This window comes from Brachypodium distachyon, chromosome 4, assembly GCF_000005505.3.
Source record: "Brachypodium distachyon strain Bd21 chromosome 4, Brachypodium_distachyon_v3.0, whole genome shotgun sequence".
Taxonomy (NCBI): Eukaryota; Viridiplantae; Streptophyta; class Magnoliopsida; order Poales; family Poaceae; genus Brachypodium; species Brachypodium distachyon.
Window position 1 is genome coordinate 1,359,110 of NC_016134.3, and position 24,008 is coordinate 1,383,117.

The following is a 24,008-nucleotide window of genomic DNA, read 5'->3' on the forward strand; positions in this document are numbered from 1 at the left end:
CTGGGCAACCAACCAACAGCCCACCAGCGGGTCACGTGCCCCATGGGCCCAGTCAACGCCAGAAGACCCCGAACCGAGGAGACGTGCCCTCGGTAGAACCCTCTACCGACACCGACACGCGGGGCCCGCCGGCTGTCACTCAAAGCGAAAGCCGCCGATCCAGGTACCGTTATTTCTCTGGTGCTAGCACTAGCACTAGCCAGCTGCAGCCTGCAGGCAGAAGAGAAAAAATAGGCTACCAAAAGCGCGGCAAATCACATCACATGGTCGCATCACGGCCGTCAGATCTCCTCATCAAAAAGGAAATTCAGAGCCACGATAACAATAACGGCCCCCTTTGGCCTTTCTTGATCTCGGAACTTTTTCCCTTCCTTTTTCTTTGAAGCTTTTCAGCCATTTTTTAAGTGCTAGTACAGCATGGGATGGGTAGCTGGACCTTTTGGGGATTTGGTTTGGGATCATGCTTGGTGTTGTTTTATGTGGAAAAAATAAATTGTGTGTGGATTTTGGTGTTATTCTGGCTTTGCTTCGGGTTAACAAGCATTGCTATTGGACGGTAGATGGCGACAGGGGGGGAGAAAGGGATGGAGGCTTATGTTAGGCTAGGTTAGGTTTTGCATTGGAGAAGCTAGCTATGAAGTGTCATGCATCAACCAGGAGATATTCTGCAATCCAGATATACTAATATAGTAGTACTGACAGTACCGAGGAATGTGTATATAAAAATGGGATGTTTTGTGTTTGGATGCTAATTAAGAGAAGTATGTATCCCCGGGAGATCAGGGAAAAGGTAGAGGTGTCTGCTGGTGGGCAAGCGAACAAAAGCATGATTAGCTTGGCCGTGGCAAAAAGGAAACCATGCATGGAATGAATCCGGATTTTAAATGGGCAGTTTGGCAATTATACTCCACATGAGAGTATCCTCGGGAGATCAAGAAAAGGTGATCCGAGTGTTTGTGGGTGATAAGCACGCGGCTTGGCCGTGCCAAAAAGAAAATTGTGTGATACCATGGAGGAAAAAAATCCCGATTCGATGATTTTCCGAGTAAAAAGGAGGGCGGCGGCACTCCATTGGAGGCGTGGGCTGCGGGGAGAAAGAGTAAGAAGAATATATGGAGGGAGCTTAATGCATAAATGGGATTCGACCTGACAGTTGGTCCCGCCTGTAAGAAAAAGTGTCAAATGCGTTTAAACGTCAGTTTTGAATAAACCGAGAAGATTAGTCTGCAGAAATGTGGTTCTGCAAGAAAATCATCGAAAAGTGTGGTTCCGTGAGAAGTTTGGCTCAAGAACTGTGGTTTTTTGAAATTTACTCTAAATCTTTTTACACTGAGAAAAGTCTATTTTAAACCCTGCCTTCGTAGACAAAGTATGAATCGGACCTTAACCTTTTAAGTCCTGAATTTCGAACCCTGACCTTACTGATCCCAGTTAATTAAAACTCTTAATCCCCAAAAATTGTGTTTTGTTGATCGTTTTCGCTAACATGGTTTTGGGAATTGATGAGTATGCTTACAAATTCTCATGATTTGAGTTTATGTCACCGCTACATAATGAATTATTAGTAACGGGTGTAAAATGACGTCAGTTTCAGGCGTCTCACCTGTCGCAACCTACATGCCAGTGATGATGTGCAAATCAGGAAGGCCACCCGTTACTGATGGGGCGCCTCATCAGTGGCGGTCATGCCACACATCCGACACCGATAAAAAAATAAATCACAAAAACGAATCGCTGGCCTGTCAAAGCTCCGCCGCCACTGCCGCTCCGGGCCCCACATGCGACGTTGCTCCTCCAGGCGCCACCAGCCCACCAAACGAATTTTCTAAGAATAAATGCGATAATTAATCAGGATTTGTAAGGTTGGGATTCAATTCAGAATTTGGCTAAAAGATCAGCATTTAAAGTAGAAATCCTGACCGGGATCGTCCTTTTCCTAACGTTTAAGGTCACGATTGACCGGCATTAAAAAATCAGGATCCTGATTTCATGGATTAAAAAGCCAGGGGACGTCGCCTACGAGTACACTGTTGAAAACGCAATTTTCTCTTTTACATTTCAAACGTGAAATGCACAGCTCCTGCTCCTGTGTCCCGACTTGCACAGTCCCAATAAACAAGACATGTCAAGTCCAATTCGAAGGCCACCGTGCGACGACACATCCCCACAAGAACCAACCTCACAAAAAATCAATCAACTGCAGCTGCAGGCACCTTCTCCAAGACACGTTTCATTTCACCCACAGCAAGCGCAAGTACCAACTGGCTCTATAGCCTTTTTTACTCGTCCTCCTCTTCTCCTCCCCGTCCCTTCCGCCCCACCCCACGAACCTCAAGCAAACGAACGAACTCACTCGCCGCAGAAGCCCGCCCACCCGCGGCCGAGAAGTCGCGCCGCTTAGCTCCATCCGATGGCTTCCGCTGCGGCGTCGCGTCCCCCTGCCCCACCGCCGCCACCCCCGCCGCCTCCGGCGACGATGCAGTGGCTCAGCCCGCGGGTGTCCTTCAGCCTCGACGACGCGGGCTGCGGCGGCGGTGGGGGAAGGGACGCGGCGGCGGTGATGGGAGCGGGGAAGCCGAGCGCCGACTTCGAGTTCCTGCTCGCGGGCTGCTCCGCGGTCTCCACCATGCTCCCCGCCGACGAGCTCTTCTCGGGCGGGAAGCTCGTCCCTCTCCGCCTCCCCGCGCAGACGCCCGCCAGCTGTTCGACGGCGCGTCGGCCTCCTCTTACCCCGCCGGAGCCGGAGACGACGAATACGCCCAAGCCGGATCAGGAGCTGGCCAAGGATGTGTCCATGGCGTCGGAGGAAGAGGGCCCCAAGGTCGTGCCGGCCAGGCGGTGGAGGGATCTGCTCCGGCTGCGCAAGCAGCAGGCCTCGTCGTCTTCGGCTTCGTCAGCATCCTCAACGGAGACCACCAAGCCGCTGCGCCGCCTTCTCCGCCGTGGCAGCGGCGGGCCCAAGCCGCCGGAGCAGGAGCCGTCGCTCAGCCTTCCCCTCCTCCGCCCCGACGATGAGCTCTCGCCCTCGCCCGCTTCCACGACAGTTCTTCATCCTCATCTTCAACCTTCGACTCCATCCAATCCCCATCAGCAGCATCAACATCAGAACCACCATCTGCCGCCGAAGATCCGCCTGACGCCATCGCAGCAGGCAACGGCGCCGCCCCCGCCGCCTCCGCCGCCGCCGCCACCTCCTTCCGCGGTCGCCGCCGACAGCCCGCGGCTGAACGCGGCGGGGAAGGTGGTGTTCAACGGGCTGGGCCGCAGCTCGTCCAGCCCCAGCAGCCTCGCGGGCGGGCGGCGCGCGCACGGCCACCGCTGCGGCGGGGGCGTGGGCATGGAGCGTTCCTACTCGGCGCACGTGCGCGTGACGCCGGTGCTGAACGTGCCCGTCTGCCGCAAGTCCGTCTCCGTCTTCGGCATCGACCGCCTCTTCTCCCCTTCCTCCGCCTCCTCCGCCGCGCACGCCGCTGCCAGCAAGAAGGGGAAGGTGGCGAAGAAGGAAGCAGCGCCGGTAACAACCGCCGCCGCAGCAACAGCACCTTCGCCCCAGTAATTACCACCTCCTCCTCCTCCTTGGATTGGCTTGGCTAGCTTCATCACCATATACATACCACCACCATTGATGGATCGATGAGCTCTCTCTCTGCTCTTCATTTGTTTTTGTTTTTCGTTCTTGTCGTGTTGATTAATCGATCTTGGTTTTGGGTGAGGCTTAATTAGGTTTTGTTCGAGTATTAAGCTAGCTCCGTAGTATTCCTAGAATTAGTAGTACCATTCGAAGCAAGTAATCTAGCGATGAGTGTTTGTTGCGGAAGAGTCAATTATTAAATCTGGGTTGTAAATACATTCAGGCGAGTGAGCGAGCTTTCCAGAGTATAGTTATGAGTACTCCATAGTCATCTATTCTCTTCCTTTTTGTCCCACTCCTCTTCTCTTTCTCGTGGCATTTTTATTTTCCGAGGAAACAGATTACAGACGCAGACGCTCACAAATACGCACGCACACTCACCCCTGTGAACACACGCACGTACACCAAACTCCTATGAGCATCTTCGAGAGACTGGTCTGGCACATCATTTTGAGATTGACGAAGTCACCACAGCACCTCGTAGTTGATGGGTATGTCAGTCCCACTGAAAACACAACGTCGGTTAGTTCTTGAAATAAATTCAGGGAAATGCGAGCACCCACGTCAAATCGAAGACTTGAACCTGAGCGGGCTGGTTCCACATGAGTTAGGCTCAGTTCGCCATTTTTTTCTTTTCAGAATCAGTTCCCGTGCATTGAGTTCATGAATCGCGCGTCGGAACTCGGAGCCGCCGCCGGCGGCGGCCGGGAGGGAGAGGACTAGGCGAATTGTGCCGTAGTAGGATCGGAGACCGGCCGTGGTGCGGTGGCCCCCCGGCGATGGATGATCTGCTACCGCACTTGCTATGGTATGGTGGTCCTGATCTAGCAATTGACCACTGGCATTTCCGCCTCATCCCTGCTGCTGCTGATAGGTGGCATGTGCAGTTGTGCTGTGCAGCTGCATGGGGTGGGACGACGGGCCTAATAATCATAATCGGGCTCCATCGTCGTCTCCTGCAATTAATCCATCCCCCATTGAGATTCAATGATCGATTATTAGCTGATAGAGTAAGCATTTAAAGCTGGTGTTCTAGTGTATGGAGTACTCGTACGAAAACTTGCTTTGCCTGCATGGTCGTCTCCCCTCTCCTCACGCGCCAAAGCCAAGATGCAGGCCGGAAATAAAACCGAAGTCAAAACTCAAAATTTGCACTATAAATAAAGACAATGAAGCCAATGATTTGGTAATCCAGCTTCGCCACTGTTCCAGGATGGCAGTTTGGCTCGCGAGGAGTCGGGCTGCTCCTGCTCTGCTCGCGCCACGAGCGAACCACATGGCCGCCGCTGCGGTCGGTCGGTCAGAGACGCGTAGACATGCATGTGCTTGCCGCCGCTGCCGCCGTTGAGTCAGCAGTAGTCTTCAGTCGGCCATGGATCTGGCCATCATCTATCAGAGGCTGCCAACACTAGTCATCTCCTTTCATTTCCTTCCATCGATCGTTCGTTCGCCTTCTTGCCATCATCTACTTCTCCTTCCGTGGCGTAAATAAAATATCCGTTGGGTTTCTTGTTCACGGTCGTCGGTCCTCTGGGACTGGCATGGCATGCACGATATGGAAACAAATATTCACAGCCTGAGATGCACGGTGCATCAGTGCATGAACATCGCATGTGGAAGCAAAAGACTGACGTACAGCAACAAGTGCAGGCAGGCAGCCATGCGCACGTGACCTGCACAACGAACGGCGTGAGACGACGACGGCTCTGCAGATGGAGGAATCGGTAGAGGCCTGCAGGCTAGCTATATATTGGACTACTGTGCTCCTACTGTCCTAGGCGTCCTGCCTTGGGTCTTTGATTATTTTCTTTCTCTCCCTGCTTTTTCTCAATGCGTATTGTAGTACTGTACTACCGAGTGTTTTTCTTCTTCTGGTCTACTCAATGTGTACAATCGCCTCGTTGTACTTTTTACCGCTTCATTGATCACCAGAGGTGGTGCTCCGTCGTCTTCTTCTTCTATCTGCTTTTCTGAATGCGGATAGGCATCTAAGCCCTGTGAGAGACTATGAATTTCTGCATCACGTTTTGAGCGAGACAGGTCTTTGATATTGGACTATGAAAGTGGTAATTAACGTTGAAGGTTTTGATATGTGTAAATCGCCTGATTTTTTAGTCAGAAATAAGTCGATTGTTCAGTCTAATTTGTGCTGCTTCCAGACTCACGGAGAACGAAAGAGAGAAGTGGGTATGGAAGCCAAAGACTAATTCGACGATACGTCGATTCAGATTTACTTAAAAATCAGACGTGCGAGATATACTCCGTATAACCTCTGACCGAGTTTCCTGACTCTCAAAAATCTCACCGGAATCATTTGAGGCCGGGAGGCGTAGTACATAGTCCATACCACCGTGACATCCATGGGCCATTGGCCAGCATACCACAAGGCAACAGTAACTGCCCACTGTTTCACTGACAGGTGACCTGTCTGTCCACCAAGGTGCTACCCCGGGCCCACCTGCCAGGGTCTGCCCCCCACACCCCTACAGGCTACAGCGCCCCTAGCTGTTTTGGCGCATGCATGTTAATCAGCCAAGTCAGTGGTCGTCTTGGCGGTCTTAATTGGTTGCGCTCTGCATGGTTGGCCACGCAGATGCATGATTGTACATGTTGGTTGCTCAATCATTAGAGCTACTCTTCTTCGCAAAAAAAATAAAAAATCATTAGAGCTACTCCGGTAAAGATGATTAAGTAATGTTCCGAGGCAACAAATTATAGTAATCACTAGCCCCGTTGAATTTTTTTGTTGTCAGCAGCGGTGGTTCAGGCAAAATGTTTTGGATAAGCTGGGCGGCCGGGTGGTCTGATCATTGCACGATCGACTCTTTTTCTTTTCGAGATCTTGTAAGATTTTACTTTTGATTAGCTGAAAGAAAAATTTGGAAGCACATGGGTTGGCTGTTGGCAGCTGCTGTCCTTTTTGTTTGTGAACTCAAATGTGAATATGGAGAGACATGCTTGCACATGCAGTGCTCCTCGGTTTGCATTCCTGTCATTGCTTTTCTTCTTTTGAGTTTAGAAGCTTTTTTTTTGGGGGTCGAGAATTTGAGTTTTTGTAAGCTAAGACCTATGTGGACCTGGCGCACTGCGCTAGCATAGCAATGAGTTGGCACTTGACGGCCCAGCTGATCCAATTAAAGGCCTTATACCAGCCCAGATCGATGAGGTATATGGGCTTTCAATGTTCTTTTCTATTTGTGAAAGAAGTCTATAATTCATCCCAAATGTATATTTTTGTAGCCGCATATCACTCCGAACTGGTAAACCGTCTAATTTAAACCCTGAAATTTCTAATTCTAGATAAATCACCCACCTTAGTGGTTTCGGGGCTGACGTGACACATTTAGGAATGGGAGCACCACATTGTGATATACTTTAGCACTAAACAGTTTTTTTATTTTAGATTTTACATATGTTTATGCAATTTATGATCCAATTCGCATTTTGAAGACAGCACTGGGGTCGAAAACGATATCAAATTAACTTAGTCTGTGTCCTCAATTGATTGAGCGCTGCATTTAGTTCTAGCATTACAACATCCATTTCGATCTTCTTCTCCAGAAACACTTCATTTATGCATGCAAAAGTGCACACATGAATGTATGTATATCATCAAAAAGAAGTACAATACTATAAATATCAAGGATTACCACTCCAAAAACCTCATTCCTTTTTCTCTATAATCTACTTCGTAATACTACTGCATTTTTTTTTCCAGCCACGTGCATACGGCGGCATGAGAGAGATGTATATTAGCTAATCAGCCATTGTTGTTCTGAGTCGTGGTTCCCAAGAAGACGCCCCACTTGGGCTGGGCGCCGGCGGGCTCATCCACCGTCGTCGTCCTCTGCACGCCGCCGCTGGCGACGGCGGGCACCGTGGATGCCGTCGTCGATGAGGAGGCCTCGGCGGCGGGCAGCCTGGGCCGGACCTGGAACGGGTTGAAGAGCGAGGCCCAGACGCTCAGCTGCTCCTGCCTCGTCGCGCCCACGTACGGCGGCACCAGGCCAGCAGGCATCCCCATCCCCGGCCCAGCGAACACCCCCGCGGCGGGCGGCGCGCCACCGCCGCCGGCGCCGGGGAAGAGCCATGGCAAGGACGGCGACGACGACGACGCGGGGAGCGGGAGCACGCCGGGGAAGCGCAGGCCGCCGGCGAGCGCGGTAGCCACGGGCAGCGGCAGCCACTTCCCCTCGTCACCCCCGCCGCGCTGCCACGTGGCCGCCGGCGATGACCCCTCCGGCGCCGGTGCCGATGAAGACGACGACGTAGGCACTTCCATCGATGCTGTCTCCGGAGCTGCCGTAGTTGTTGCTAGCGGCCGCCCGGCGGATGTGTGTTTCACGCCGTGGGTGAAGAAGAAGATGAAGAAGCAGAGCGCCGGGGCGGCGGCGAAGGCGCGGCGGCGATCGTCCATTGGCGGCTATCTGTACTTAATGTCTTCTTGGCCGGCGCCGGCGGTGCATGGGTGAAGCTCTACCGAGGTCTCGTGTATATGTAGGAGACGAACCGGGAGGTTTAGGTTGGGGGTTCGTGGACACACGCCTGCAGTATTTGTTCGAATGTTGACCGTTGACCAGTGCTTGTGGTGGTACTTAATGGAGAAAGAGGTTAGCGATGATTTGGTTAGGCCATGCCATGGACATGTTGCTCACTCTTTTCCTTCTCCTTAAACACGACCCACTGCAAGTAATTCGACACGCACGACTGGCTTCGACAAAACAATTGCATTGTTAACCTTAAATCTCTGAGAATGCATCATGATAACTAATCAAGTTCCACAAGGTGAGGAGTCTGCAGATTTACTAACGGAAACGTGAATAAGGTCAGCATAACGTAATCCACAGGCCAACATTGTAATCTTGTGCCACACTTCAATAGCTGAAATATTTCCACATCATCACAACAACCATTATGAACGCATTAGCAAACGGAAGAATGATCGAGTTATTCAGATTACAGATTTGATTGTGGAGGGCAAAATTGCTAGGATCAGGTACATCCATTCGTCCTATATATCACTACAAAAAAGAGCTACGGATTCAGTCGCTAATTTCATCGCTAGTGCCACCAGGTGCATATTTTGTGCAATCAGACTTCTCACAAAGCATCGATGTCGACTGTATTCCAGTTCTCAGCGAGCTTAGGGCATATATCGATTGCTTTGTCAGCACAAGTTGATCTTCTTTTCCTTGTGCATTGACATTTGCAGCTAGCAAGTATACTGTTGCATGACGGGACAAAACTTCAGAGCTTCTCACTCGTTCGCAACTGGTCTCTTCTCTAGCAGTGATGCCAAGAAGACGGAACATAATTTTGTGAGAGGCGGAAGAACATGGGACGATCCAGTGAATATAGTTTCCCATGGTCTCTCTGATGGAATAAATGGAACATCTGAAACCTCTTTCTTCAATTCCAGCTTTGGAAGTTGGCCGTAAATAGCCGCATAACCGATCGATGCTGGAACGATAGACGATAAGAGCATGAGTACTTCTACAAGTTTAGTCAAAAGATACTCAAAATGGGATACTGAAATATACAGTATGAGATTGGAATTTCAACTTGTCAAATGATCAATTAACATGTAAATCTGTTCACTAGCTCATACAGATTGTAAATGGGGGGAGATGAACAATGAACAACAAAACCATACAAGCAGACTAACCAGGTTCATCGGCTTGTATATTTTTCTGTGCGCTCTTGCTAAGCTGTGACTCCTCGTTCTTTCGGGGATCAAAGATGAAATATTCATGTGAACCATTCACATACACCAGCAATGATGCATCTTCACCCCTTGCATCCAAAGATATATCGTCCTTCACAAAAGCAAGGCTACCTCCTTTTGCCTGAAAGAGAACGAGAAAGTAATCAAGTTTTGCATTAATAACTCCCTTACCCATTCCGCAAATTTCATCAGAACCTAAGCAACAAGCCACTAAACACGCTATTGGCTACCAGTGTGGCTAGAGGAACCAGAAAATAATGGATAGGCCAATCCTAAATCCGAACAAAGTTCACTTGTTTGGTTTGACTTATAGAATGGGTTGGTTGAGCACCACCTCATCCCACGTAAGCCTAGTAGAAAAATGTTAGTAGGGACCATCCCACCAAAAATCATGGGACGATCCAATAATGGACTAGCCCCGCTCAAGCCGAACACCGTAACAAACTTAAACTAGAAACCTATATATTATTAAAACGGACAACAAAATATCACCCCCACAAAGTTGACATTGCACTTCAAAATGAACTGGACATGAGATAAAATAACTAAGCTGCTTACCTTCTTTACAGACCAGGACAAAATTGGGTTTGAATTTTCCGCGTTGAAAAGTAGTATTACCCCATCTTGCTCTGCTGGTGTTTCTCCTTCAGGATAGCTTAGAAGAGAAAGTACCGCAAATTCACCCTTACTTGAGGAACAAGCAGCTGTACAAAGTACAAACACTAACATGAGAACTAAAATAAATGTACTTGCTTATCCAAGGACATGGATCCGCAACTCATATTGCAACTGCCAGAAAACATTTTGACAAGGGACCAAGCTAGAGAAGGGCTACAACAGTAATATTGTGCTGCTTTAATCCGCTGCGCAATACAATTTGATGATGAACAACATCTATTCACGGTATTACACATTTACACTAGAACTAAGTACCTGAACTATCATTTAGTACTTAGTAGCCCTTGATGATGGCAAAACTTATCCAAATGGTCATGCTAGACATGAATTACTAAGAGAATTATAGTTAGGCAACCAGTAACAACTGATGTAAAAAGGCCACACCAGATCCATTTTAGTGTGCCTCTAGTGGCTTCTCTGAGTATCATAGTTCGGAGCTCCAGATTTGGTTTGTCCAATACAACAAACAGAATGCATAGATTAACAAATGTAAAGCATTCATCATGCATTAGATGTTATTTTGCCTTCCTGGAAGTTCGGTATCATAATTTTGTACCTTCCGCAAAAAGGGTGTAGGACCATTGCATGGAAAGATTTGACACATTCCACACAGCAACCTGTGGTTTTGAACTCTGAGATAGAGACATCAAATATGCCGATGTCCCACCAAAAGAAAGTTTGGTAATAGGCTGCAATTTAAAGGTAAGAAATATCAAACCACCACTGCAAATGTAATGGCAAAAGTACACCTTGAGGGGCAATTTTTTTTTACCGATAATGCTTCTGCAATCACACCAACAAGTGCATTATTATCAGGGTCCCACAATGTGATGACGCTCTCAGCTGCAACCGCAAGAACAGATCCATCACCTGAGAAAGCTGCTGCTGTCATAGGTTTCTTCCTGCAAATTTTTTATTAGTTCGTAATGGTGTCAGCATAATTTACCAACAAATCAAGAAATGAAATGATCGGTCTCTAAATGAGTCTTTATACAAGTCACGAAACAGTTAGCATAAATACTTAATTATTTCCACCACTAAATAAACAGGTTTGAGGTAAATCAAAATGAACTCACTTGTATGAGCCAACTGATTGGCATCTCCAACCAGATTGGCTTTTTTCATCACTTGATTGTAAAGACAAACTTTGGACCCACACCTAGAGAAAAAAATATACTCAGCAAATAGGGAGAGAATCAAAGAAGGCATCATCCATAAAGTTGATACAATATGCACACCTTGAAGTTGCCACCAACAGAAGAGCTCACGGCCATGTTTTTTCCTGGGCGGAAAGCAACGGCAGAAATAGCAGCATCACTGCACAAAAGATTAAATATACTACTCAGATAATGTAGTATCGCTATATCTATCACTGACCTAAGAAACATGCACCAACCTGTGAGGCTCATAAATGACGGTGGACAAATGAAAATGTCCAGCACGAGACCCATGGTTCCAAAATTTCAGTGTGACAAGGCCACCTAATTCTTCTTCGGGAAGCTTAACCTCAACAGTACACATAAAATTGCCATTGATGGACAATGAAACTAAAGAAATGTACATCTGTGGCAAGGAAAAGAGAGACATGTCAAATTATGAATACCAAACTAAGAGTGACAATTTTTCAGGCTCCAATGGAGACATAGTGACATATAGAGAATAATTTATGCCAGACACTCAGAGACCCAATCAAAGAAATCAGTAATACTCCCTCCGTCCCAAAATAAGTGACATGGATTTGTATAAGATTCTTAGAAGGTCACGTCAAATTATTTGGCGCTTTGAAATATTAGCACATAATTAAGATACAGCTTAACCATAGAGAAGAAAAATATCAAAAGAAAGACGAAGACTGGAAGGACAAGAACTAAGTGATTGTTCTAACCGTGATATCATCAACAGGCTGAAAGTTCCTCTCACAAACTTGCACCTGAAGAGGTTAACAATATTGCTGTCAATCTTAGTAAAATATTCAGCACAGTAAGTCTCTTAGGTCAATCGTCTTACCTCTGAAACCTCAGTGTTCTCAAACAAATTGTAGAACTGTATGCAGTAATCTTCTGTTGGTACTGCAACAAGCCCATTAGTGCAATCAAATCCATACACATCTCGTCTAACCAGGTTTGGGGAAGTAAGAGGTAGCTGAGGAGTTAAAACACAGAAAATATAACTATCAAGGGCTTAAGCACATACACAACCATTAGAAATAGGGTAACTAAAAATGAGCAGCGCCACTTGCTGGCACGAAGTCTTAAAGGGCAGAACTGCAGATTTTGATGTTACAAACCTTAATTCCAGCAATAGTTTTCAGGACCACCATATTAGGCATTTTCAGAAGATGAATTTGGTTATTTGTACATGAGACCTGAAATACCAACAAGTTCAGTGATAACTCACATGATGAATGGCAAAAAAGGAAAACAGAAGAGAAGAACTGTAGCTTGAAGAACAGACTTGAAAGCCTAATCATGAATGAAAAATGCTGTTGACCCCGCTATCAATCCACATCCTCATCCTTTGTAAATACTCCCCAGTCCCTTTTCATAGGGTGTTAAATTTTTGGATTTGTCTTGAAATGTTAGGCGCAATTTGTCCATAAGATTTCCATGGATCTCTTCCGAGTTTGCCCCTCCAAAATGCCTCATGGACACTCTGGGTGCATGCGCTTTGTTTGCGAGACGATCATACTTTATTTATTCAGCCGCCTAGCAATAATTCTCGAGCAAAAGGGGGTTACAACACCCTATATAAAGGGAAGCATGGGCTGATGAATCTAGTCTACTTTAATACAATTGATTCATTCAATTCAAATGACATCGCTTGACCAGTTCTTACTGTGAACTGTGCAGCCTGGTTTCATGAATCGCCTCCTCTATAACACGCTACCTCACTTTGTTCTACTCTTGCACAAGGAACTGCCTGATACTAGCACGCACAAACATCCCCCTTGGGTTTTATTGCATGGCCAGAAATAACAGACAAACTTGTTCCAATAATTTTATCCCATATGTGTGCAAACAAAATTCATTCACACAGGACATGCTGGAAAACCAGATTCACGGAACTTCATAAATGAAAAGGCTTCACGTTCTTGTAAATATACCAAATAATATAAAAAAAAGGGTGAAAGAAGTAATACTTACACAGGAAATGGAAGAGTCTGGAGAACCCACAAAGAACAAAAGAGGAGATCCTAGACGTGGCTTATACCTTCTCTTTCCTGTATCCAGTTGCCATACAACAATAACCCCCTCCATACCACCTACAAAGACAATAAACTTGTCACTGGAAATTATAAAGCTAGACAGCAGGATCAACACAGAAAGACTTAAATAGTGTAGGACAAAGTAGGTGCATCAGTACCCGAGTACAAGTAAGCTCCATCTGAAGCAAATTTGAGAAACTTCACTCCACTAGAATGCCAATGCCACGTAGTGCAAGTCTCTGCATCATCTTCACCCCTTACACCATCCCTTTCTTCATCTGCTTGAGACTTTGCACCATGGGCTTTGGAAAACTTTGCATTTCCAAAGCCTCTCCAAATTAAGATCCTCCCTGTTACATCACCACCAGCCACAATTCTCTCGCTTGGATGGAAGGCCAGGGTATTTAAGTTTTTTGTGTGGCCGAGCTTTATCTTCCTTATCTTATCAGGCTTGAAATCTTTGGTAGGTATGCTCCAAATATAGAGCTTTCTCTTATTTACGATGCCCAAAAATTCCCCAGAACAACTTGCGACGATCTTTGGTGGCTTACGTGTCTGTTTGGATCAAAACAAAATGATGGCAGGATGAAGGTTAACACATGCCAATTTTCCACAGCTAAAATGCATGCTTATATGGATTCATTACCATTACTGGCATAATTACATCAACAGATATCTTAAATATAAAGATGTGCTCATGGAATAACAGTAGTATGCGAATGCGCAAATTCTGAAACCTCACCTCAGCCAGGAGAGAACCCACTTGGCGCCCTTTTGTCAAGTCATAAATCCTCAGCTGCCCGCGCAATGCTTTCGCCTCATTAGCTGACTTGCTCGTATCTTCCACAGAGACGAACGCGAAAGGAGTATACACCTCAGTTACTTTCGATGTTCTGGTTATGTTAGGAACCACCTGCGCTCCACAGTTCCGAAAGACAGGTATGAAACATCTGCCCAATTTATCTCAGCATCGAATCAACAAGTTCACGTTAGGTGGCTCACCATGGAGTGGACGGGGAGCCCGACGTGGACCTTGCGAACCAGCTCGGCCGCGGCGAAGTCCCAATAGATGAGCATCCCGTCGAGCCCCGCCGTCCAGCAGTAGCTCGCGACCATGGCCGCCGCCGCGGCGTTGGCCGGCGGCGGCGCCACCACGACGGCCGTGACGTCCCCCTCGTGCCCCTCCAGCTCCGACACCTGCAGCACGACGGTGACAAGGGGCGCCATTCACCCAGCAACTTAGAAACAGCCTCCAGAACTTGGGGAACATCGCACCGACAGGTCGTGTGCGGGCGCTTACCAGCATGCCGGTGGAGGTGCTGAAGACGGAGACGACGCGGCCGGAGCAGACGAGGAGGAGGCGGCCGTCCGCGGAGAAGGCCGGCGGCGCGGAGACGTAGCTCTGGCCACCGGTGATCATGGCGCCTCGGCGGGGTTTAGCTAGGGTTTTGGGGGCCGGGGAGAGGAAATGGGGGCGTCGAGCGAGACGGCGGGGAGAAGAGGAGGAGGTAGGGTTTTGCTGGGTTTGATTTGAGACAGGGCAAAAGGCCGAAGACGGCGGTTCTGGCGGGTTAGCGGGTCGTGCCCGCGTAATTGGGTCGGAACCCGCTTTGAGTTTTGGGCTTTGGGCTTCTTGCGAGTGGGCGTGGGACGATTTTATACTCCAAGCGTGGCTACTGGGCCTTACGGGCTGTAACGACGTAGGACAATTATCAAGTGGGCCGTATACTGTTAAAGAAAAAACAAGAGCTCTGTTGTCTCTACCGCCCCTTTTAAAAAAGTGCTGTGTATCTATGCATCGCAATCAAACCAGTCATGGAAACACCTCAAAGCAGAAGAATATACAGAGGCTTTCCTAAACAAAAGCACAAGAATATACAGAGGGGTATATATAAATGCATCTTTAATAAAAATGCTTATCTAGAAAGGAAAAGAAATATAGTTGCAGACCTGTTCGATTATAAGCATGAAGACATGCAACTATTCATTCTAACTTTATGTTTACTAATCTGAATCCTTAGCTTAAACATGATGGGTCAGGGAGTTAGTTCTGGTGACTGAAAATGGAGTCTTGTGCAAGCATTTCAGGATCAAAGACCATCTTTTTTCCAAGAGACGACACTGACAGGTTTGAATGGGATGAGTTCTGAAACTTCCCTGCACTCTGTATCAACAAAAGGGAATATTCTGCAAGCATGCAGGCTAAAACACATGTCGGGTTAGTGCATTTTTCGTGTGAGATTGAAACCATGGTATACCCCGGAATTACCTGCTGCACCATGCGATCCATCCTAACTTCCTTAGAATCATAGCTCTCTTATTGTTGAATCATAACATGTCGGGTTAGGTACTGACTGCTGCCCCCTAATCCGACACGCGGTAGTCCAATCATAGCTCTCTGAGCTTCATCTGGAATTCAACACAGAAGAATCAGACACGACTAAAGTTCTGCAAAGTCCTCACTCCTCAGCTCAGCTGTGTGCTGTTTCGGCCGCATTAAGCAAAACAAAAAAGAGTGTTGGGAAAAACGTCTTGCTCTTTAATATTAGGTAGAGATAAATGTATATGTTGTTATACTTGCATTGCACCATTGTGGGGCTTTGATAGTTAAAACTCAAGATTAAATTATGTAAGCTCTTCGGAACTTCCTCCCGACTGCCGGAACTTCCGGCTGACCAGAACTTCCAGGGGTGCAACCGGAACTTCCACCCGTCACTGCGCGAAATACACATAACGGTCAGATTTCGAGGCTACTTAAAGGGGCTTCGTCCCCAACGGGTTTCTAGACCAAAGCACATCCAAGAACAGCCCCTCTCTCACCCCAAGAACACAAGAGTTTCATTTCCCTTGATCTCCCTCCCTAGTTCCCCCCTTTGATTCATCTTTTGAGAATTGGAGGTCAAGATCTAGGGTTTCATCAAGTCAAAAAGTTGATTCCCCTTGTTTCCTTTGTGGATTTTGTTACTCTTGAGATTTTGGGATCCCTAGCCGGAAGGTGTGTCATCAAGGCCTCTAATCTTGTGAGGAGGTGCTTGAGGATTCGGGAAGAAATCTCCAATTAAGTTGTGGAGTTGTGCCCTTCTCCTTGTTTGTAGGGTTCGACGTTCGCCCTAGAGGAAGTCACTAGTGGAACTCATCTCACCTTTATGGTGTTGTGAGAGCTCATCCCACCTTTGTGGTGTGGTGAGTTGGAGAATAGAGCGAGCCTTTGTGGCGCCGCTACCTTTGTGGTAGAGCACTCCTCCAAACGGAGACGTACACCGACCCCAATAGGTGGAACTCCGGTGAAATCTTTGTCTCCCCGTGTGGTATCATTCTTACCCCTTTACTTACTCGCAAAGCTTAATTATTTATCTTGTGCTTCGGCTATCAAGCAAGTTTCAATTGATTATCTATTGCTTGTGCTCGTGCTTCGGCTTTTGCATCATACTAGGGGTGTTCATCATTTAGACGTTTTAGTGAACCCATGTATTGATGCTTGTATCCCATAAAAGTGAAAAGAAAAAGTAAAATTTGTTAGTCGTCTGTTCACCCCCCCCCCCTCTAGTCGACCATGAAGACCATCATATTTACAACATTTGAGAGCATACTTTGAAGTTTATTTGGCATAAAAATCTAGCTTCATTGATCAAATTTCTCAATTAGAGAGTACAAGTACTTGCAAATACATGGTACGAGCTACTTTACAGCCTTGGGCTCACATTTGCAGGATTGGTGCGACAAGGCACCCCAATTCTACTCCAAGGCTTACGTGAGGATCTTCTTCAAGTTCTGCCCCTGCTCTTGGACCTGCCGGCGACAACTACAGAGAAGAGAGGAGCAAAATATAAGAATGTCAATGTATCCAGGGATCAACTTGAGAAGAAAATACATAAACTTGAGGACTGAAGTGCCAAAAATCTCAATTGCCCCAAAAAGCACACACGCGCTGGGACACCAGCCAGAGAGAGAGGGGTGGAGGAAGGCCATCACCATGGAGGAGGGCTTGGCATCCAAGAAAGAAGAGAGGGGAAAAGAGAGAAGAAGAAGGGAAGACATGGAGGCGGATCTCGATCTGTTCCTGGGCTGACCGAGTTCTTCTTCATCGTCGTCAAGCTCCCTGCAAGTCTAGTTGCAACTCATGCAAGTCTCCTCCTTCTAATCTCCGTCGCTGCCTCACCTGCTTCTGCTCTGTCAAGTCGCCCTCAACTTGCAAAATCTCGGTGAAAAGACTCAGACCACTCTCTCCCTTTCTCAGTTCCCTGCTTATCTTATTGATCCTGCCAATTGAGAAGTAGTTTAGCGACCTGAACCTGTTCGTGACTTTGCTTGTATGAGATCAAAGTTTCAGAAATTCTTGTTGATCTTTAGTTTCTTATTAATTCCTAAGCTCTATGTCGTGATGCTTATTTCAGTGATTGATGCTAGTTTACTTTGTCACCTGCCTACTGTGATTTTTCCTTCTTCCCTTTCTAGTCACTTGCTTCTACCTTCTCTAGTTTGTTTGCTCGTGAGTAAAACCTGCAATTAGTAGTGTTAATCTGTGTGTTGGAGGTAGTTATTTTGATCAGTAAAACAATCGAGGAAAGTATTGTTCGGATTTCTAATTCGGTCATCTATTTTGCTGCTTTTAATTACTGTTCACCTACGAGAACAAGTTCTTCCGGTTAAGCTGTTCGAATCTGAATTTCTGTTAGTAATTTGGTCCCTGTGAATGAACACGACAACTCTATATTATAAACTGATCAGATTATACCGATCTTTCAATTGGTATCAGAGCCTCGTCTCTTAAATAGGGCTTAACCGTCTTAAGAGTATGGCCGACGTGAGTGAGGTGGTTGGAAACAAAGCTACTATGGGCACCAAAGTGAGTATGGACGTGTTGATTAAGGTTTTGAGATATCTTAAGCCATCCATACTCATTGAGGTTAAATCCGTAGTGGCCTAGTGCCTTAAGCCAATGCTCCCACTACATCTTATACCAACACCGAGTTGCCCAAATCCTTACCCGTTGAGGAAATAGACAAACCGGGTGTGGATGTCAAAGCAATAAAAGCTGAGGCTAATGCTAGTGATGTGAGAGCAAACCAATCCCAAGGAATAGGTGGCTTGGGGTCATATTGTGAGGTGTCCTCATCTCAACATTATGCATCCCCTTCCATTTTCATGCCTCATTTTCCCCCTCAAGGCCCTCCACCAAAGCTAAATGCATCTAACTTTTCTAATTGGTTATTTTGTATGAGATCCTATATTTGTAGAACATCAATAGATTTATGGAGGATCATTGAGGATGGGTACAAGCCACATGATCAAGGAAACTTAACTCCGAGAGAGTATATTGATTTTCTACTCGATGCAAGTGCATTGCATATCATTGAAAAGTCTCTTCAAGTGGAGAATCTTCCTCATATCCATTCGTGCACCACTGCCAAAGAAGTTTGGAATTATCTTGTCACAAATCTTGCTTTGATGGCCAAGGTGTCACATCAAGAAGAAGAGGAAGAAGAGAGAGAGAGGAAGATGAGTGTTGTCTCGAAGCAATATTGTATGCTTATAGTGAGTATATGGCTCTTACTTCAAAAATGTTTTGGGACAACAAGGAAAACTTCAAGTCAAGTAATTCAAAGTATATTACAAGCTCAAAGCCACAAAGTGAGTTGGTGATTCAAGAAGAATACTTGTCGGGAGATGATGAAGAAGGACAAAATGATGAGGTAGTGGGAGTGGCCCTTGTTGCCATTTCCACCTCCTCCTCACCTTCAATGTCCCTATTCGACTCCCCCAACGAAAATAAGAGCTTCACCAACAAGTGCTTCATGGTCAAAGGTAACATCGTAACTCCTTCCAATAAAACAATCATGCAACCTAGTGTATCTTTGATGAATTGTGTGAAAGAACAAGATGTGGGCAAGGTTGAGGTAAATGGCTTTGATAAGTTCATGGCTAGCATAAAGGGAGAGACCAAGAGGTATTTTGAAGTCCTCTTGGGACAATTAGGTGAAGCCAATGCCCTTCTTGAGGAGAAAGAAGAGATCATCATTGAGAAGGAAGGTTTTGAACGTAAAGCCATGAATGAGATCGCGGAGCTCTCTCAAGCTTTGAAAGAAGAGCAAGCAAATAGGGAAGCTATTGAGGAATCTCTTACTTTAGAGCTTTCTAAGGTTAAAGGTTCTTATAAACATGCTATGTCGCTTGCGGATGAATATTTGGCTAATATTGCAATATTGAGGATGGCCATGCTAGACTCCTAAGGGACTTTGAGCAACTTGAAAAGGACCACAAATCCTTGAAGAGTGAGCTTAAGACACTCAAAGAGTCTCGTGATCATCTTCAATATTCTCTTGTGGAAGAAATGGGTTCTAATAGTCCTCCTAGTGTTAATGTTACTTCAACTAACCCTTGTTGTGAGCATGTATCTCTTGTAGAGGAGAACATTAGATTGAAGGCCCAAATTGAAAAGGGTCTAGCCACTTGCATCCAAGGGGAGAAGAACCTAAATGACCTTTTGAGCAATTAAAAGGAATCTATTGGAAAGGAAGGGCTTGGGTATGTGCCTAAGTCCAAAAGCAACAACAACAAGAGGAAGGCCAAGCCTACTCTCCAAACTAACGTTTCTTTTGTGAAGGAAGGGGAGTTGGCTAAGGAGAAGGCTAAGAACAAGAAGAGTGGCAAGGCCACTTATGATAATAGTGCCGTGAATTTTAATCCCTCATATGTTCTTTGTCATGATAATGATGGGCATGTTTATGCCAAATTTGTTGGTTCTCCTTATGAATATGTTGAATGGTCTATTTGGATTCCTAAGACCCTTGTTGCTAACAAAAGGGGATCCGTTGAAAAATGGGTTCCCAAGACCAAGACTCGATCTTGTAGGTGTTTGCTTCCGGTGGTGCGTCATGGATAATTGTTAGCGGTGCTACAAATCATATGACTGGAAGCATTCAAGGATTTGGTTGTTGAGCTTAAATCTTATACATCTAGCTACAACCAAGTATATTTGGGGACTCTTCGAATTAAAAGGTATTGAGTCTACGCAAGGTAATAATATCTTTGGATTCCTCCATTGAGAATGTCATGCTTGTTGAGACTCCTTCATTCAATTTACTTTCCATTTGTCAATAAGCACTTATGAGCTTTTCATCTTTATTTGGTTTACAACATGTGACCCTTGTATGGAGCAAGACTCTTAAAGTAGCCTTTGTTGGATATGTGGAAAATGGTTCTTATGTGGTAGATTTCTCCAAGAAACCCACTAAAACCGAAACATGTCTAAAGGCTAAATTTGATATGGATGGTTTTAGCATTGCCATTTAACCCCCATGTCAATATGAGTTCTTTGCAAAGTCTTCTAAAGGGGAAACATGTGTTTGGTCTAACCAATGTGATTTTTGCCAAAGATTGTGCTTGCAGTGCTTGCATTGAAGGTAAATTACATGAGAAGAGGGGCTTCCCCACAAGAATGTACTATCACTTCAAAGAGGCCCTTGGAGCTCTTTCGCTTGGATCTCTTTGGTCCTCCAACTAATGGTAGTCTTGGTGGTAAGAAGTATTATTTGGTTTTGTTGATGACTATTATAGGTACACATGGGTATATTCTTGAAGTTCGAGAGTGAGACCCAACAAACCATCATCGACTTTGCCAATGAAGCCCAAACGCCAATATGGTATAATATTTTGGCCATTAGAAGCGAAAACGGCACCGAGTTCAAGAACTACACCTTGGATGAATTTTTGAGTGATGGGGGTATCAAACGTCAATATTCCGCTGCATTTATCCCTCGACAAAATGGTGTAGTGGAGAGAAAGAATTTGACTCGTATGGATGCGGCAAGGACATTATTGGAGGAGTTTAACTCTCCATACAACTTTTGGGCCAAAGCAATTAACACCGCATGCCATGCAACCAACCATCTCCATCTCCACAAGATCTTGAACAAGACTCCTTATGAAATTCTAGCGGGACACAAGGCCAACCTCAAGTACTTTCGGGTATTCGGTTGTAAGTGTTTCGTTCTCAAGAAAGGTGTTCGTTTAGCTAAATTTGAACATAAAACTTATGAGGGCATATTTGTTTGGTTTTGCTTCTAACCACCATGCTTATAGAGTCAACAACAAATCCATTGGAATTGTTGAAGAATCTTGTAGCGTGGAGTTTGATGAGAATAATGGATCCCATGTGGGGCAAGTTGATCTTGTTGATGTAGATGTTGAAATTCCTCCACAAACCATACAAAGAATGGGCATATGTCAAATCATGCTCATTGAGGAACCCCGTGTGGAAGAAGGAGAAGAAACAATGCTCTAATCAAGTGGAGCCCTCACCTACACAAGATCCACATGCAAACCAAGAACAAGAACAAGTCCCTCATGTTGATGACCAAGTTGATCAAGGGCAAGATCAAACTCAAGATGTTGGTGATTCATCACCAAATAATGCCCAACATCAAGATCCTCAAGATGATCAAGCTTTCATTGAGTCTCAAGATACATCTCAAGAAACTCTTGATCGTCGTGCTTTGGAGATCATCTCACATCTTCAACAACAAGAACACACCTTGGACAAGGTGCTAGGAAGCGTGAAGAAAGGGGTAACGACTCATAGACAATTAGCTAACTTTTGTGAACATCATGTTTTTGTCTATTGTGTTATGCCTCAAAAGGTACATGAAGCACTCGAAGATCCAGATTGGCTTAATGCCATGCATGAAGAATTGAACAACTTCGAGCGCAACGATGTGTGGTCCTTGGTTGAGAAGCCAACGGATTAATTGCAAGAATGTCATTGGGACTAAATGGATTTTCAAGAACAAGCAAGATGCCAAGGGCAAGTAATTCATAACAAGGAAATATTGGTGGCTCAAGGTTTCTCTCAAGTCGAGGTTATTGACTACGGTGAAACTTTCGCTTCCTTATTCGCCTTGAAACTTTTTGTATCTTGCTTGCATACGCATTGCATCATAACATTAGATTGCAACAAATGAATGCGAAAAGTGCATTTCTAATTGGTCCACTAAATGTTTTGGTGTATGTCAAAGAACCACTGGGATTTGAGAATCCTAAATTTTCTAACCACATCTATAAACTTGATAAGGCACTCTATTGACTTATGAAAGCTCCACGTGCGTGGTATGAGCACCTTAGAGAGTTGTTAGTGGGTTGTGGGTTTGAAATTGGGCTAATTGATCATACTCTTTTTACTAACAGATTTGGGGTGATTTGTTTATATGCCAACTATATGTTGATGACATTATATATGTTTGGTCATTCTAACAATGCTTTGAGTGATGATTTTCTAAGCTAATGACCGATAAGTTTGAGATGTCTATGATGGGTGAAATGGAGTTCTTCCTTGGATTCAAAATCAAACAATTGAGAGGAAGGATTTTCATTAATCAAGCTAAATATACCCAAGACATGCTGAAGAGATTCAAGATGGATGATGCCTAGTGTGCAAGGACTCCAATGCCAACATCAAGTTCTCTTGATCTCGATCCCAATGGTAATACGTGGATCAAAAGGTATTTTGTTCTATGTTTGGACTTCTATTCTACCTTTGTGCATCTAGACCGGATTTTATGTTGAATGCGGGTGTTTGTGCAAGATGTCAATCCACACCAAAAGATTGTCATTTAGTGACGGTCAAAAGAATCTTTTGATACTTGGTTCATACCTCAAACTTTGGATTATGGCATCCTAAAGGATCGAGTTTCAAGCTTTTTGGATATTCTGATTTGGATTGGGCAAGAGACAAAATGGATATGATGCCCACATCCGGCGGCTTCCCAATTTATTGGTAGGTCTTTGGTGTGTTGGTCTTCTAAGAAGCAAAATTGTGTGTCTCTATCTACCTCCGAAGCCGAGTACGTCGCAGCCGCAAGTTGTTGTGCACAATTGTTATGGATGAGGCAAATCTTATTGGACTTTGGAATCACTTTTGAAAGTGTGCCTTTTTGTGTGACAATGGGAGTACTATCAAGATTATCCACAACCCCGTGCAACATAGTAAGATGAAGCATATTGAGATTTATCATCATATTCATTTGAGTGCACGTGGAACGTGATGATATATATTGAGCTCTCATTTGTAGCCACCGGCAAGCAACTAGCGGATATTTTCATAAAGTTACTTGACGAAGCAAGATTATGTGAATTGAGGTGTGAGCTAAATATCATAAGATTCAAGTAATGTGGTATGATGAACTTGCACACCTACCCACAGTTGACATTTATCTTGTTTTGGTGTAGGCATGAATGTAGGGGGAGCATAGCTCTATTCATGGACAAATGCTACTTCTACTATGCATAAATTGTTTTCTATACATTGAGCTTAAATGTGAGTTTTGATTCTTGAGCCCAAAATTTATCTTCGCAGTGTCAAGATCATATATACTCAAACATGGTGGCTAAGGCCACCATCTCCTCATGTGAGGAGTTGGTTCTTATTTGAAATTCATTGCATATCTAGTCAACTATGACACTATATGATTATCCATGGAAAAACACTCATAACTGGTTTTAAATTTGCATCTTGCAATTTGAGTGTGTATTGCCATATTATATCCTTTGTGTGCATCTTATCCTAAGCCTTTAATCTCACCTTGAAACCATCTATTCTCAAAGCACAAGTTCCTTGTTTTGAAACATGGAGGTTCCGCCATTCCAGGGCGGTACTACCGCTCCTCCCAAGGCGGTACTACCGGACGGTGGTACAACCACCCTTCACAGGGCGGTACAACCACCGACAGTGGATTTCTAAAGAGTGAATGGGCTGGGGCTAGTCGAGTGGGAGT

General features: G+C 45.4%; 3 protein-coding genes and 1 long non-coding RNA gene across 5 annotated transcripts; 1 reads left to right on the forward strand and 3 right to left on the reverse strand.

The window, feature by feature from the left end:
* Positions 1 to 2,070: 2,070 nt before the first annotated feature.
* LOC100820962 (formin-like protein 5) lies at positions 2,071 to 6,131 on the forward strand. 2 transcript variants are annotated; one of them, XM_024462684.1, is made up of 2 exons: positions 2,071 to 3,552; positions 4,844 to 6,131. In XM_024462684.1, the coding sequence occupies exons 1-2, from the start codon at positions 2,411 to 2,413 to the stop codon at positions 4,977 to 4,979; spliced, it is 1,278 nt and encodes a 425-aa protein (XP_024318452.1). In that variant the 5' UTR covers positions 2,071 to 2,410; the 3' UTR covers positions 4,980 to 6,131. The 2 variants fall into 2 exon arrangements, with proteins under 2 accessions (XP_024318452.1, XP_003579156.2); XM_003579108.4 differs by lacking the exon at positions 4,844 to 6,131 and adding an exon at positions 4,271 to 4,705 and having other exon boundaries at positions 2,074 to 3,552.
* Positions 3,886 to 4,355, reverse strand: LOC112272294. Its single transcript, XR_002965903.1, has 2 exons — positions 4,215 to 4,355; positions 3,886 to 4,136 (listed from the first exon to the last, which is right to left on the reverse strand). It is a non-coding gene; the product is annotated as an uncharacterized LOC112272294 (long non-coding RNA).
* A 974-nt stretch (positions 6,132 to 7,105) lies between the features above and the next one.
* LOC100821259 lies at positions 7,106 to 8,299 on the reverse strand. Its single transcript, XM_003579109.3, has one exon. The coding sequence runs from the start codon at positions 8,046 to 8,048 to the stop codon at positions 7,392 to 7,394; it is 657 nt and encodes a 218-aa protein (XP_003579157.2). The 5' UTR covers positions 8,049 to 8,299; the 3' UTR covers positions 7,106 to 7,391.
* Positions 8,300 to 8,468: 169 nt separating this feature from the next.
* Positions 8,469 to 14,756, reverse strand: LOC100846037 (WD repeat-containing protein 75). The gene is made up of 16 exons (XM_003577516.4): positions 14,540 to 14,756; positions 14,242 to 14,436; positions 13,982 to 14,152; positions 13,398 to 13,794; positions 13,178 to 13,296; positions 12,322 to 12,399; positions 12,042 to 12,176; positions 11,920 to 11,964; positions 11,431 to 11,597; positions 11,273 to 11,351; positions 11,111 to 11,193; positions 10,807 to 10,936; positions 10,591 to 10,723; positions 9,915 to 10,060; positions 9,297 to 9,477; positions 8,469 to 9,091 (listed from the first exon to the last, which is right to left on the reverse strand). The coding sequence occupies exons 1-16, from the start codon at positions 14,657 to 14,659 to the stop codon at positions 8,889 to 8,891; spliced, it is 2,382 nt and encodes a 793-aa protein (XP_003577564.1). The 5' UTR covers positions 14,660 to 14,756; the 3' UTR covers positions 8,469 to 8,888.
* Positions 14,757 to 24,008: the final 9,252 nt, after the last annotated feature.

Coding starts and splice junctions, on each gene's coding strand:
- LOC100820962 (XM_024462684.1), top strand. CDS start 2,411: ATGGCTTCCGCTGCGGCGTCGCGTCCCCCTGCCCCACCGCCGCCACCC. Junction 3,553..4,843: donor GCAACAGCACCTTCGCCCCA/GTAATTACCACC, acceptor CCACTGTTCCAG/GATGGCAGTTTGGCTCGCGA.
- LOC100821259 (XM_003579109.3), bottom strand. CDS start 8,048: ATGGACGATCGCCGCCGCGCCTTCGCCGCCGCCCCGGCGCTCTGCTTC.
- LOC100846037 (XM_003577516.4), bottom strand. CDS start 14,659: ATGATCACCGGTGGCCAGAGCTACGTCTCCGCGCCGCCGGCCTTCTCC. Junction 11,352..11,430: donor GTCATTTATGAGCCTCACAG/GTTGGTGCATGT, acceptor TCTTTTGTGCAG/TGATGCTGCTATTTCTGCCG. Junction 10,724..10,806: donor TGATTGCAGAAGCATTATCG/GTAAAAAAAAAT, acceptor TTTAAATTGCAG/CCTATTACCAAACTTTCTTT.